Source organism: Oryctolagus cuniculus, chromosome 7 (genome assembly GCF_051225735.1).
Source record: "Oryctolagus cuniculus isolate XC-2025 breed Fujian yellow rabbit chromosome 7, ASM5122573v1, whole genome shotgun sequence".
Classification (NCBI taxonomy): Eukaryota; Metazoa; Chordata; class Mammalia; order Lagomorpha; family Leporidae; genus Oryctolagus; species Oryctolagus cuniculus.
In genome coordinates this window covers 126790280-126805862 of record NC_142873.1, presented here as the reverse complement: position 1 = coordinate 126805862, position 15583 = coordinate 126790280, and the positions used below count along the sequence as shown (strand labels likewise).

General features: G+C 43.3%; 1 protein-coding gene across 4 annotated transcripts in view; it reads right to left on the bottom strand.

Moving 5' to 3' along the window:
* The window catches only part of EFCAB14 (EF-hand calcium binding domain 14), a 46535-nt gene that overhangs the window by 29567 nt on the left and 1385 nt on the right, over positions 1 to 15583 (bottom strand). For 2 of the 4 annotated variants that reach the window (XM_070078553.2, XM_008265292.5), the window contains exons 2-3: positions 14283 to 14431; positions 7998 to 8143 (exon numbers count right to left, since the gene is read on the bottom strand). In XM_070078553.2, the coding sequence (XP_069934654.1) occupies positions 7998 to 8143; positions 14283 to 14431 (295 nt within the window). The remainder of the gene's footprint in view (positions 1 to 7997; positions 8144 to 14282; positions 14432 to 15583) is intronic. The other 2 variants (XM_089337382.1, XM_089337381.1) reach the window with 1 other exon arrangement.

The following is a 15583-nucleotide window of genomic DNA, read 5'->3' as shown; positions in this document are numbered from 1 at the left end:
CCAAACCAGAGAAGTAGCTGAAAGTTGATGCAAGCAGAGTGAGGCGAGGAACTGTTCCAGTCTCCCCAGGACACAAAGGCCATAGGTCTAGGGCAGGGGTGGAGAACGTCCAGCCTGAGGGCCGCGGAAGGCCTGCAAAACCATTTGGTCTGGCTTTGCCAAGGCAACCACAGACAGGACCTGAAATGCAATAAATCTACAGCAGGCTAATTTTGAAGTTGATAATTTCATACGGCCTGCAAATGATGTTAAAAATACCCAAATGGCCCTGGGCTGAAAAGGTTCCCGATCCCTAGCCTAGAGTATCGGCTGCCTCACTGGAAGAATACGCTCCAAAGGGTGGGCTATTAACTCTCCAGTTATGTAACCCAACTTCTCACTCCCATATCACACGTATCACTAGGACTCAGCTATATTCCCATAACTACAAAGCTGGATTCCACCTTTCAGCATTCCTCTCTAGAGGACTAAGGCTTGAATCTCTGGAAAATTACAGCAAAGCTACGTGCGTAACCAGAACGAAGAGCTGTCTTTGGAAATGCTCTGGCCTTTCAGAGGTACATTCCAGAAAGTCAGACTGGATTCAGACACTATGGCACTGATTGTTAAGTCACGTTTTGGCAGATGGGCATTGTGGTTCAGGGGTTAAGCCACTGCCTGGAACACCCACATCCCATATCAGCAAGCTTCCCACACTGGAGTACCTGTTTTGATTACTGGCCACTCCTTATTGCTGCTCTAGCTTCTGCTTTCTGCTAATGAACCTGGGAGGCACTGGAAGATGGCCCTCACACCTAGGTTCCTGCCACCCTTGTGGGAGACCTAGATGGAGTTCCTGGCTCCTGGCTTTGGCCTGGGCTAACCCTTGTTGTGGGCATCTGGGAGTAAACCAGCAGTTGGAAGATCTCTGTCTTACAAATAAATAAATAAAATGAATAAATACATTTTTAAAAAGTTACACTTTGAATTCAGAGTCTACAGAGTTGCACAGCAACTATTAAGAGAAAAAAATCCACATTCTAGTCAAAGGATGAGTCATGACTTTTATGCATATTACATGATTTTTCATTAGCAAAATTTAAAATAGCTACTGTAGGCCACTTGCTTAATAGCTCATTTTATAGTACAACACAGGAATGCTGCCTTTTTTTTTTTTTGCTTTGGGCTTAAAATTCAAATGCTTCTTAAATAGTAAAGAAGAAAGTTACTAAAACAGACAATAAATGATAAATGATGATGCTCCTTTTTTCGCCCTTTTTTTTTTTTGACACGCAGTTAGTGAGAGAGAGAGAGAGAGAGAGAGAGAGAGAGAGAAAGGTCTTCCTTTTCCATTGGTTCACCCCACAATGGCCACTGTGGCCGGCATGCTGCAACTGGCGCACCACGCTGATCCGAAGCTGGGAGCCAGGTGCTTATCCTGGTCTCCCATGCGGGTACAGGGCCCAAGGACTTGGGCCATCCTCCACTGCCTTCCCGGGCCACAGCAGAGAGCTGGACTGGAAGAGGAGCAACCGGGACAGAATCTGGTGCCCCGACCGGGACTAGAACCTGGTGTGCGGGTGCCGCAGGTGGAGGATTAGCCTATTGAGCCGAGGCGCTGGCCATGATGATGCTCCTTAGTAGAGACCTGAACCTATCGTTCCAGCTTTACCTACTGAATCCTGCAGGGGATGTATTAAGCCAGGAGGTAGAATGGGAAACTAGAAAGAGAACAGGCTCCCAGGTCTTGAATATTTTCATGCTAGCATTGCTACAAAACTCTGTGACCTTGGGCAAACTACTTAACCTCCTTGAGCCTCAGTTTTCTTATCTGTGAAAAGGAGTTAGCACTTCCTACCTTCCAGGTCTACAGAAACAAAAAAGAAAACCACCTTTGTAGCGTATCTAAGAGTGGCCTGCACAAGGCAGCACTCATGAATGGCAGTTATTATCTTTATCACCATCATCGCCAAGGTCACCCTCATCATCGCACTCAAGGCTCACAGTGAAAAAGCAAGCGACTGTGGGACAAGGTGTCTGGACTGCTGCTTCAGGAGCCATGGGGAGGGTCCCAGAAGGGCACTCACCGGCATTCTTCTGACCTGGCTCCTGCTGACTCACCTTCATCTCTGGCCCCTTTCCAGTAAACCTGCGCTATTGTGAGCAGCTAAAGTTCCCTTCAGAACGTCACACACTGTATTTTCACTCATTTAGCACATGCAGTAGATTCTTGTTATTAGTGGTACTTATGTTTCCAAAAAGTTGCAGCAAACACTGAATTAGTGAATACTGACCCACTGCTCCCAGGGGAAATACAGGGTTGGGTTCTTCTACGCCCTCCAGTCACAACATTGTCGCCAACAGATCAATATAATACACAATCTTGTTTCATGTGTGCTTCCGTTTAGATGTCTTAATGCGTATCACTGACTAACACTGAGCTCACAGCCAGCAGACTGTCACTCATGGATGAAGAAAGCCTATCTAACACGTATATTTTCTCCACAAGGCACAACATGGTCTCCTTGCACTTGGGAACAGTAGGTAGCACGTTAGCACTGTGCCTAGGGGACATTTTAAATGGTGAAACCAAAAAAAAAAAAAGGCACAAAAATGTGGCACTAAACATATTGGAAAAAAGACACTTATTTACAGTCTGAGAGCTGAAATACATTTTAGTGAGTTGGCAAGCTCACAAGTTGAGAATCAACTGCACTGTGTTTTACCTAGAATACTCTTCTCTTTCTTCAGAATCTACCTGGCTAATTCCCACTTGCCCTTCAGACTCAGCTCAAGATCCCTGGGAAACCTCATGTGATCACAGTCTGAGTTAGATGGGTATTTTAAAATTTTCTAATGGTATTCATTTGGACCTGTTTCTCATTTTTTATCAGGGTGTTCTACAACTATTTTTTTCCACCTCTCCCACGTGACTGTAATATCCCTAAGCAAAGGAATCTACTACGGTCTGAATGCGTCCCCCTAAATTTGAGAGGTGAGGAGAGGGGGAGAGGGAGAGAGACAGACACACACACAACACTCCCAGCTGCTGACTCACTTCCCAAATGCCCACAGCAGCCGGGGCAGGGCTGGGCTCCCAAGCAGACGGTAGGAACTCAGTCACCTGAGCCATCACTGCTGTCTCCCAGGGTTTGCATTAGTGGAAGCTGGATTCAGAAGCCAGAGCTGGGAAGCGAACTGAAGTACGCTGCTATGGGACATGGGTTCTTAACTATTAGGACACACGCCTGTTCCCTGCTGAATTCCTATGTTGAAACCTAATCCCCAAAGTGGTGGTATTAAGAGGTGCAGCCTGTGGAAGGTGACTTAGGAGAGCTCCACCATCGTGGATGGGAGTGGCCGAATAAAAGAGGTCCAAGGGAGCTTGTTGTTTTTGCCATGTGAGGATGCAGCAAGAAGTCACCACGTATGAAACAGAGGACCAGGCTGGCACTCTGATCCTGGACTTCTCAACACCAGAACTATGAGCAATTTCTGCTGTTTCTAAGTTATCCAATCTAAGGCATTTTGTTTTAGCACTCTGAGTACAGTAAGACAGAATCTAACACCTAGCTCCACAAAAACAGCTTAATAAACAGTTGAACGAAAGGTCTTCAAACAGGGAGGAGACTTCCTATAAGGGTCAGGAGGGAGTGAGTACAAAATCAAATTTTCATCAATAAAGCAAAAAAAATGAGATTTAAACTACTAAAGATTTTTTTATTTATATGTAGATTTTAAAAATATTTATTTGAAAGGGAGATGGGAGAAAGAAAGAAAGATGGGAGAAACAAAGACAGTATGGGAGAAGGGGAGGAAAAGAGGAGGGAGAAACAGAGGGAGAGACTGATCGATTGATCTTCCATTTGCTGGTTCTCTCCCCAAATGGTCACAATGGCTAGGGCTGGTTTAGGACAAAGCAAGGAGCCCAGAACACCATCCAGGACTCCCATGTGGTGGTAGGGATCCAAGAACTTGAGTCATCCTCTGCTGCTTTCCCAGATACACTAGCAGGAAGCTGGATCAGAAGCAAAGCAGCAGAGACTAGCACTCCCATATGGGATTGCTGGCGTTGTAGGTGGCAGCTTAGCCCACTGCGCCACAATGCTAGCCCCTAAACTACTAAAGATTTTTGAAGGCAAAATTTGACTTTAACTTTTTCAAACTGATAGATTTTTATTTTTCAATCTGCATTAACTTTTATTCACATTATAATAAGCATAGTTACTATTACAAGATATAACACATTTTCTTACTGTTTAGCTTAAAGCTTTGAATTGCTTTAAAAACTGCCACTAAAAGCACCTTAATTGACAGTTCCATTTAGATACAGAAACATGATTACATATTAATCTTATTATCATATCTATTTTGCTTTAGGACCAATGCCTCTTCTATGAACAGAGCATCAGAGATGTCGAACAGTTTGGGAAAGAAGACAGAAAGCGCTCTGTCTCCTCTGGAAACAACCTAAGGCTCCGCTTCACTACCAGCTGCCTTCCAGGGCTTACGCTGCAGAGAATTCCTCTGTGCCAGGTTGGCTTTGCCAGTGAGCCCCAGGGCCCCTGAAGATATAACTGAAGCTAATGTGGGAAGTTTCAGTCTTCCCGGTTTCATATAGAAAGCTCCAGGACTGGAGTAAACTCTCTATAGACCTGCCGCCTTCCTAGGTACCTCTTTTTTTTTTTTTTTTTTTTTTTTTTTAAATAATGGTCAGACCAAAATAAAATGATTCTTTGATGTGTAGACCCCTGATTAATGAGAATTCAGAGATCATCATATGTGCCAAAGATTTGAAAATCTGTGTCTTCTGGACCAAGTACCAATTTCCATTTTGACTCTTTCCATAACTTCAGTTTCTAAGATGGAGATGGGAAATGAATAGCTGACATTGCCTCTTCATGCTAATCATCTCATCCTTATCTCAGGACGGTAACTCCATGACTGGCTATCTACACACAGCCCTAGAAAGATGTTAATTATCCCTTAGTGCTTTGATGTGGTCCACTTTCAACTGATATAATCTCTGGCCAAACTGCTCATTTGCTGTGTGAATGTAACCAAGGCCAGCTTATCCTATTTCTTTCAGCAAAAATGGAGTGACTGTCTGTTTTTCCCTCATTACTGAGGGTCCAAGGATAAATGATAACTAATAAATACTATCAATTATTTCATGAAAAATTTTTAAAAGATTTGTTCATTTATTTTATTTGAAAGATAGAGTATCAGAGAGAGTGAGAGGTAGGGGGAAACCAGCCAAGGCAGGGTAAGACCTAAGCCGGAAGCCAGGAACTCCATCCTGGTCTCTCCCATGGGTGGCCGGGACCTGAGCACTTTGGCCATCCTCTGCTGCCTTCCCAAGCACATTAGCAGGGATCTGGATCAGAAGTGGAGCAGCTGGGACTCAACTGGCACTCAGATATGCGATGCTGGCTTCACAAGCAGCAGCTTAACCTACTGTGCCATAACACTGTACCCTATTTCAGGACTAATTAAGAAAAATGAGATACAACTGAGTAGAAAAAATATAATGAGGCATCATATATATTAAGGGTGAGCTACTGTTTACAGAAACTTTTATTTCAGTTACATACAGTGCCTTAGTTTGTTTTCTTAGTGCTGTTTAATTGAACACCACGGACTGAATAAAAAATAGAAACTTATTTAGCTCATAGTTTTGGAGGCTGGGAAGTCCAAGAGCATGGCGCCAGCACCTGGCGAGGGCCTCCTTGCTGCATACCACCACGGCAGAAGGCATCATGTGACGAGTTACGTGCCAGCTCAGGTCTCTCAGCCCCTTCTTATCAAGAAGCCAGTGGCATCATGGGGCCCTGCTCTCATGACTTCACATCTTATCCTAATTACCCCCCAAAGACCCCCAACTCCAAATACCACTAACACATGAATTTTGGGATTAAATTTCTAACACATGGTGGCTGGCACTGTGGCACAGAAGGTTAAGCTGCCACCTATGATGCCAGCTTCCCTTATAAGCATCAGTTTCAGTCCCAGCTGCTCTGCTTCCAATCCAGCTCCCGGCTAAAGTGCTTGGGAAAGCAGCAGAAGACGGCCAAGTGCTTGGGCCCCTGTCATGCCTGAGGGAAACCCAGATGGAGTTCTAGATTCCTGCCTTCGATCTGGCCCAGCCTTGGCTATTGCAGTCAGTTGAGGAATGAATCAGCAGATGAAGACGGATCTCTCTCTCTCTGTAACTCTGCCTTTCAAATAAATAAAATAAATCTTAAAAAAAAAATTCCGGGCCAGCGCCGCGGCTCACTAGGCTAATTCTCCGCCTAGCAGCGCCGGCACACCGGGTTCTAGTCCTGGTCGGGGCACCGGATTCTGTCCTGGTTGCCCCTCTTCCAGGCCAGCTCTCTGCTGTGGCCAGGGAGTGCAGTGGAGGATGGCCCAGGTGCTTGGGCCCTGCACCCCATGGGAGACCAGGAAAAGCACCTGGCTCCTGGCTCCTGCCATCGGATCAGCGCGGTGCGCCAGCCGCAGCGCGCCGGCCGCGGCGGCCATTGGAGGGTGAACCAACGGCTAAAGGAAGACCTTTCTCTCTGTCTCTCTCTCTCACTGTCCACTCTGCCTGTCAAAAAAAAAAAAAAAAAAAAAAAAAAAATTCCAACACATGCCATTTTGGGGACACACTGAAATCACAGCATACAGGTATGTATGTGTTTGCTGAGTAACAGTATTCACTGCCCATGTCACTGATCTTTGGTGTTAGAGGCTAACCTGCTCCACTCCCAGACCCCTGCTAAAAGGCACAGCTTCAGAAATGCTCTCCAGTACTTTCTCCTAGCACAGTGCTCCCTGCCATCGCTCCTCCTGAACTCCGTGGATCCACTCTGAAAAAGAGAATAGCCTCTTACTTCCAACAAAGAGGACATATCTGTTTTGAAGCACTTCACATGTGCACTACTCATTTGGCAATTAAGTTTCCTTTTCAATGCACATTCTTTCCTAACCTAAGTGGAAAAACTGAAGACAAGGGCTACAGTTGCCCAGTGATAACTATAGCACCATTATATGTATAAGATGCTTAGAAAACATCCTTAGAATAAGCCCTTTCGCTCTGGCAGAGTCCCTGTTTTATCAATGCCTACTAAGTTCTGGGTAGTGTAGGGACTGGAAATGTTTATCCTCTAGGCTTGCTTGCCTGGTAGCATATTTAACCAACTCCATCACCCACTCTTAAGCTAGAACAATTATCATTAGCTGTTAACGGTTCAGATCTGTTTTAAGTGCACGGTACTACAATTCAAGCTGCATCGCTAAAAATTTTTTTTTTTTTTTTTGACAGGCAGAGTGGACAGTGAGAGAGAGAGAGAGGGAAAGAGAGAGAAAGGTCTTCCTTTTGCCATTGGTTCACCCCCCAAGTGGCCGCTACGGCTGGTGCTTTGCAGCCGGCGCGCTGTGCTGATCCAAAGCCAGGAGCCAAGTGCTTCTCCTGGTCTCCCATGCAGGTGCAGGGCCCAAGGATTTGGGCCATCCTCCACTGCCTTCCTGGGCCACAGCAGAGAGCTGGACTGGAAGAGGAGCAACCAGGACAGAATTCAGCGCCCCGAACAGGACTAGAACCCGGGGTGCCGGCGCTACAGGCGGAAGATTAGCCTATGAGCCACGGCACTGGCCCGCTGCATCTGTAAATTTGTAAACTCTATTAAACAAAGTAAGCTCTCATTATCTAACAAAAAAGAGGCTGTCCATGTTTCTTGGGGGTTATGTAACACTCCTTTCTGCTCCACAGAAAAAGCTATCTCAAGAATTTCCAACTTCCTCTAAACTAGTCTACTTGGTGGAACTCTGTTCCTTTGAAGAAAACGTTAACATTTTAAGTATTTGGTAAATGCACAACCATTACCTATTTTAACATGTTGAGATCACAATATGAAAAATTCCAGCTTAAAAAGCAAAACCTGAAGTAAATTCCCTGTATTTAGAAATGTATGCAAAACAAATAACCAACATAAATATTGAAAGCTTATACAGAAATAAAGTCACACTTTTGCTACCTGCTTATTCATTTCTGTGATGTTCATCCAGACTTTGTTTAAGCCCAGCTCTCCAGATTCAATCTTTTCAAGTTGTTTTTGCTTGCTGAGTAGGTCTTCGTTAAGTTTGGGGATTTCTTGAAATGAACTTTTCTGATTAGATTCCACTAAAGGTAAAAACAAGAACAATTACAAATAGTCACAAAGTTTCCTCCTGGCCTCAAGATGAAAAGCTGATCAAATGTAGGAAAGAAGATGGCTTAATAATAGTTAATTCTGGGAAGATAATGATTGAATTCACATCTACCAACTACACTGTCCTTTTATTATGTGAATGTGTACTTTTTAACCCTAAAGCTCCATTCTAACTGGGAGCTAGTTTATCCCTGGCAAGGCAAGGCAACTTTTAAAGGTGAGGTGAGGGGCAAGCACTGGGCGAAGCAGTTAAGACCCTGCTTGGCATGCCTGCATCCCATATCACAGTGCCTGAGCGTGACTCCAGCAGTTGAGTCCCTAATACCCACATGGGATACCTGAACTGAAGTTCCAGCTCCTAGCTTTGGCTTGGCCCAGCCCTGGTTACTGCAGTTATTTGGGGAGTGAACCAGTGGATGGAAGATTGCTCCCTCTCCCTTTCAAATAAATAAATCTTAAAAAAAAAATCTTAAATCACCCAAAAGGTCAAGATGAAACAGAACATAAGGGAGTATGCCGGGGGAAGTACAGCATGGTATCTGGCTTTTCTTTAGGAAACAGTATCTTAGAGATTTGTCAGCCTGAAGAAAGAGGTCTAAAAGAATGCTTTCTCTTAAGACAGAAATATAGTATTGATAAGGTCTGGTTCTCCAGAATAAAAATTTTTCTTCTTTTTTTAAAAGCTATAGACTGATTATCTGTTATGCTTTCTTTAAAAGCAAATACTGGCAACAGTAATGATATAAAACAATTAATTAAAATGTAAGCTCCAAGACCTTGTTTTACTTATTTCTGTATGGTCAGCACTTAGAATACCTGGTACATTTTAGGCATTCAATAAATATTTATTATTGGAATAAATTTGGTCTTTGTTTACCTCCCAACCATATTTCTCATTACCTTATTTATCTCTTTAATCTAACAAAGAAAATTCAAAAAATAAAAAATCCAAAACAAATACACTGAACAACAACAGGTCCCTCACAGAATTAGGGATGGTAGTGGTAACCTTAATTCAAGCAGGCCCATTATATGGAAATTCAGAATAATTCAAAGAAGTTAGATATTTGTATTCATTTTTCAAACATGCATGCCAAAGGATTTCATTTTAAGCAACAGACTTTCCCAAAGTACTCTTAATGCAGCATTTGATTTACATACGGTTTGCAGGAATATATCCATTTCACCATGTAAGAACATTTTAATACTCTAAACTAATGGAGGTTCTGGTATTTCACTGAATTTCTTAACATTTTCAGCTAAGTTGTAAAGAAAAATCCATCCCATGAATGCCCGCCATACTTAGGTGGTCAAACATTCCACCAGGGGAACAGTCTCTTTCTCTCTGTTGTCTACATGCATTAAGTAGGAGGCAAAAGTGGTGGAGGAAATAAGACAAACACATAAATAACGTGTTACAACTAACATATAAAGTTGACAAGTTCTGCAAACACTTCGGGTCCTGAGGACTGCATGAGCCAGTGGGGATCACAGTCATGATCTGATTTGGGACTTTTTAGAAGAGACAAGCCACGCAGGCACTCTGATTACATGAATGGGAGGAAGTGTAGTAATGTATGATTACTAATTCATGTTCTTCCAACAAAGAAAGCGGCTCATTTAAAATTTAGCATGCAGGGGCCGACACTGCAGCACACTAGGTTAATCCTCTGCCTATGGCACCAGATCCCATACAGGCGCCGGTTCTAGTGTCAGCTGCTCCTCTTCTGATCCAGCTCTCTACTATGGCCTGGGAAAGCAGTAGAAGATGGCCCAAGTGCTTGGGTCCTGGCACCTACGTGAGATTCCTGGAAGAAGCCCTTGGCTCCTGGCTTTGGAGTGGCTCAGCTCCTGCTGTTGTGGCCATTTGAGGAGTGAACCAGGATGGAAGAACTTTCCCTCTGCCTCTCAGATAAATAAATCTTAAAAAAAAAAAATTAGCATGTTAATACTCAAAAGAATTTACCTAGTTCTTTTGATTTCCTATCTTTAAGATCATAAAATAGAATTTTCGGCATATGCCCTTCAAACAGGATGTATACAGTGCCATTGGTAATATTTTGTATTTACACAATATCTTTATAGTTTGCAAGAAACTTCTATGTAATTATCCATCAGCTTGTTATAGAGACCCTACGTGCGCTCAGACCTGGGCATACTGCCTTTGGCACCAGTGTATAAAAAAGACTCTGATGCTTTCGGTCTAGCGGGGAGTGAGGAGTGGTCACAGAATTACTATACAGTGTGACAGATGTTTGTAATACAGAAATGCTCAAAGCACTTTGGTAGTACAAATATGTTTTATGTTTTATAGATGGAAAAATGAAGACTCAGAAAGAATAAGTGACTTGTTCAAATTTTACAGCTAGTAATGAGAAGCCAGGATTCAAACAGTCAAACCTGTTTCTAGGACCAGTACTCTCTCTACTTGACTCTGGATGCCACAGACATCCATTCATATCCTAGTGCTGCATTAGCACAGGGCCATTTTTAAGTTTTGTACTAAATGACAAAACCATTATATGGCCTGGATGGTCATAAAAAGAGCTGCTTGATTTATTAATACTTTCCTTCTCTTGCAAATTCTTTTTCTTGACTCTAGCATTTCTTAGTTGAATGACAACAGAGGGATGACTGGGAATAGAATCTTCCTTGGAGTAACTGTGGAGGTCTTCTGAAGTCCCTGGTTCTGGAAAGAGAATACTGAGCCAAGAGTTTCAAGGCCTGCCAGGACTTTTAGCTTAAGGATCAAGTTACCCATTGACCATAAAGAAAAATGCCCAAACCAACTGCTTTGTTTTCTATTTCAGACATTTTAGGAATTCCTCTTTCTTTCCTCCTGAGTGTCTTGGAAAATGTACTGAAATAAAGAAGAGGCAGCTCTGAATTTCTCAAAAGGTATTAAAGCTAGACAAGCAGGTGGTCTTAGATTTTGAGTCAGTGAATCCCTCTGTCCTCTTGAAAAACAAGAAATAAAAATTAATCCATTGAAATGTATTTAAAGTAGAAGCATATTTCAAAGAAAGATTATTTAAGCTTACCAAGACTGACCTCATTTAGTCAAGAAAATTGATTTTTACAAAAATCTTAGGCAAAGAGGCAGCAGCGGTTCAGCCTAACTGACTGCTTTAGGCTCCATCCCCTGCTCTCCCTCGGGAAGTTCTGTTCTGACATTCCAGATGCTGGCGTTTCTATTGTAGCAAATCAAAGCCAACAAAAAACTGGACTGACAATGCCAGATCTGCTTCATTCAGACAAAAGCAGCCAGGATCCCAGGAGAACACTGCTCAGTGGCGGAAAGCAGGCGCCATGGCCCATGGTCTAATTCTTGAAATCTCCTTAGTATTATCAGTAATTGGTATTAACAAGTGTTCAATAAATATCTGCTGACTGATTGTTGGGACTATTAAATGTACATTTTAAATATGCATTTTCAAACAAAGAAATTCCCTGAAAAGCTCAGCTAAGGTATAAATTACATAGGTATCCTATAACCACAGGAACAGAGCACTTGAAAAAGGAATCCCTGGAGGGCAGAACTAAAGCAATCTTTGAAACTCATAAACATATAAAAGTTACATCTGATTAAGACAAGCTACAGTCCAAGCCTAGGAAGCACAATTATGGGGAGTCGATGGCACAGATATGTGTCTTCAGTGGTTATTTATGGCTACATATTGTTTCTGAGAACCTCATTTCCAAGTTATGATTACTACCTAAACACAAAGAAAACACTGGTTTTAAAAACACTTTACAAAGGTCAGTGCTGTGGTGCAGCAGGTTAAAGCCTCAGCCTGCAGTGCTGGCTCCCCATATGGGTGCCAGTTCGAGTCCCAGCTGCTCCACTTCTGTTCCAGCTCTCTGCTATGGCCTGGGAAAGCAGTAGAAGATGGCCTAAGTCGTTGGGCCTCTGCACCCATGTGGGAGACCCAGAAGACACTCCTGGCTCCTGGCTTTGGATCAGCTCAGCTCTGGCCATTGCGGTCATTTGGGGAGTGAACCAGTGGATGGAAGACTCCCCCCCCCCCCCCCGACTCTACCTCTCTCTGTAACTCTTTCAAATAAATAAAATAAATCTTTAAAAAAAAAAACACCTTACAATACTGTAAGGGCAACCATTATGGAGGAGCACTAACTATGGAGCACATACCTCAATCTTTCTTATGCTGTACTCTGATTCAACAGGTTCATACACCATATAGGTCAGAATTATTTTGGTAGAGGGTTAACACCTAGGCCATCTGATTCCCTGAATCAGAAACTCTTAAGAAAACCAAAGTGAGTGTTTTAACATTTTTTTCAAGCAACATCAGTAGGAATGCCATTAATGCACTAAGGATTAGCTGTCCCTATGTCAGGTTCAGAACCTGAGTAACTGCAGGTAACAAAAGGGTGAAGGAAAGCTAGGAAACTTATCTCTTAGGCTTAAAATAGGAAGAAGCACCAATCCTAGATCTAGTGCCAGATTTCTTCATGACCTTGAGGAAAACCTTGTGGTCAATTTCCTGGTGTGCTAATGCTATCAAGATTCGGATATCTGTGATTAAGTCAAACTGGCTCTTTAGTTTAGAAAATAACCTTTGAGGGGGGCACAGGAGGTTAAACAACAGCTTCCAATATTGGAATCCCATTCTGAAGTGCTGGTTCAAGTCCCAGCTGCTCTGCTTCCAATCCGGCTTCCTGCTAATGCATCTGGGAGGCTGGAGAAGATGGCCCAGATACTTAGGCCCTTGCCACCATGTGGGAGACCAGGATGGAGCTTCTGGCTCCTGGCTTCAAGTTGGCCCAGACCTGGCTGTTGTGGCCACTTGGGGAGTGAACCAGCAGTGGAAGATCTCTTTCTCTTTCTCTCTTTCTGTTGTTCTTTCAAATCAATGAATGAATGTTGGGGGAGGGGAGGAGAGAAACAAAGAAAGAAAAGAACCCTCAAAATCTAGAAACATTTCATTTTTGCTAAAAAAGGTCATATAGAAACTATTATGCAAACACATTTCAGAAAAAAGTAGTTTGGATTTATAAAATACAAATTCGCAATTATACAAATTTTTTTTAACTTGGAAAGTCCTTTAAAGCTTGAAAGTCTTTCATGAGACAAACGTTTCTGCCAGTTGTACAGTGTTTGAGGTAGGCATTACTATGGCTTTATAGACCCATCATGATATATAAGAATTCAAAGAACCACAAAAGTTTCTTAAAACTTTAAAATAACACAAGTGACACTCATGAATCGTATTTAAAGGGCACCTCCTTCTGCCCCAAACAGACAATATCACAGATACAAGAATAGCCAAGGACAGAAGAGAAATCTATTAGTTTCTTGCCCTAAGCTTGAAAACTGATAAATATGTAGAAAACCAGCTCTTCTAATACTTCTACTAACTTCTTTTAGATGACGGACCCAGGCTGATATCAAAGACATCTGTGGGCACTTGGAGAAATGTGTGTTGGCTGACACTGCTCTTGGAAGTAAGTGATACAATATAACAGGGGTTATAAACATGGACTTGGGCAGCAAAGGTACAAGAGGACCAGGTACAAATCTCAACTCTGTCACACGTAATCATTGAGTAAGTCACTTAATCCTTCTAAGCTTGTTTTATTAGGAGTATAAAATTAATAAAAATAATACCTATCTTACAGGACTGTTTTGGGAATAAAACAAGTTGTGACTTGGCACAGCACATTACTCCATAAATGTTAGCATTTGTACCATTCCTCTGTTCCTGCATGGTCTTCTTAAGGGGAAATCATTTGGCAGACACTCTCACGTTCCTTTCAGCTGCCCCTGTGAGGCTGAAGGAAACAGCCCAGTGTCGTCACTGCCACTTTAGACTCAGGGGAGTTCAGGCCCCTCCCTTCTGCAGTCTAAGCATCGATTGCAGTGCTACTGTTTCAGGTGCTATTTGTCCTGAGGGTTCGTAAGCAGTGAGTATAAAACAAGTGTTCCAACAGTTTGCAAGCGGACAGCTAAGGGAGCAGCATAAAAATGCTGAAAGGGAATGTATGATCACTTCACCAGAGTGGGCAAAATTTGTAACTTAGCATAGACTACTTTATCCTTGGACCTGGCAAAGAGTCTGAGTTTATGCTCCGAAAAGGGGGACCACTTACGTGTTCTAAACTTTTCCTTGAGGGCATCCAGATCTTCCTTGAGAGCAACCTGCATCCACACCAAGCCGACACAGGCCACAACACAGGCAGCGAGGATGACAAAAGCACAGAGTGGGTAACAGATCTTGCAGCATCGTAAGTAGTCTCCCCTGATCATAAGAACAAATCCAACCATGAGGACACAGGTGGTAATGAGGGCTGGGAAGCTTTATCAGAAATGGTAAACATGTGTTGCCATGCAATTATCTTCTCTAATGAATAACTAGTGGATTTTCCGGGGAGATAGGGCAGTGTACTTAAATCTGAAGAGCAGATTGAAAATGACTACGTAACACGGCCTATGTAGAGTTCCTCTATTGGGTACAAGGGTTTCAGATTTCACATGAAGCAGAGGGAGTTTCTACGGGTCATGGGAAGGACCTGCATCATCAGTTCAGGACCAAAGTCTCTGGAGACAAGCGCAGATTAGAAAAGTATAAAGACCGGCGTTTCTCTGTATTCCATCACTGCACTGTAATTTGCCTATCCATTTCTTCCTCTAACTCACACATGCTTCCCTAGCGGACCTGTTTTAGGTTACTGGAACTTCACAAACTTTAGAGCAAGTTTTAGTGTAAGCGGAATGGGAGAAACAGGATCTTCAGGTTGAAGCACACACCTGGTATACTCTAGCTTATTGGCTCAGAAGGAAGGAAACAGAAAGCAGCTAGATTTCACACCAAACTTCAACTAGCCCTCAACGTCTAGACCAAGCTGCCAGGGTAGCTGTCCTGGGGTTAATACATCCTTGCGCCTTCATAGCTCCAACTCTGGATAGCCCTCAACTATCCGATCTGACACTTACTTAGAAGAAACCAAAATCTAACAACATAAAAGCACACAGACATTCCTACCAGAGGATTCAAGTCTTTCAGCACCAACCTTCCGCCTAGCTCCTGCTTCCACAGCCTCGGCTGAATCCTCTTTCCGTGTTCCTCCTGAGAGGCTCCAGGCGCACCTTCAAGGTTCCCTCAGATCTCTCCCACTGTGAGCCCCAATGCCCAGTGTCCACAAAGCTCATGACCGCTCCACCTAGAAATGGCCTGGGAAAAAGCCTGCCTGCCTCTCCTCGCCCCGGCTTGTGCCTTCCATACTACATCCTCCCCATCTTCTCAGGACTCAGCTTCATCAAGGGCACAGGAAACAAACGGCTTGCAGTCTGGAAGTCCCTGTGTCGACATGTTTAAGAGCTGTCTAAGTGAGAGCATGCTGCCTCGCTGTCTCTGTTCGTCCCTTTATGATTCCCTGGGCTCTTGGCACAC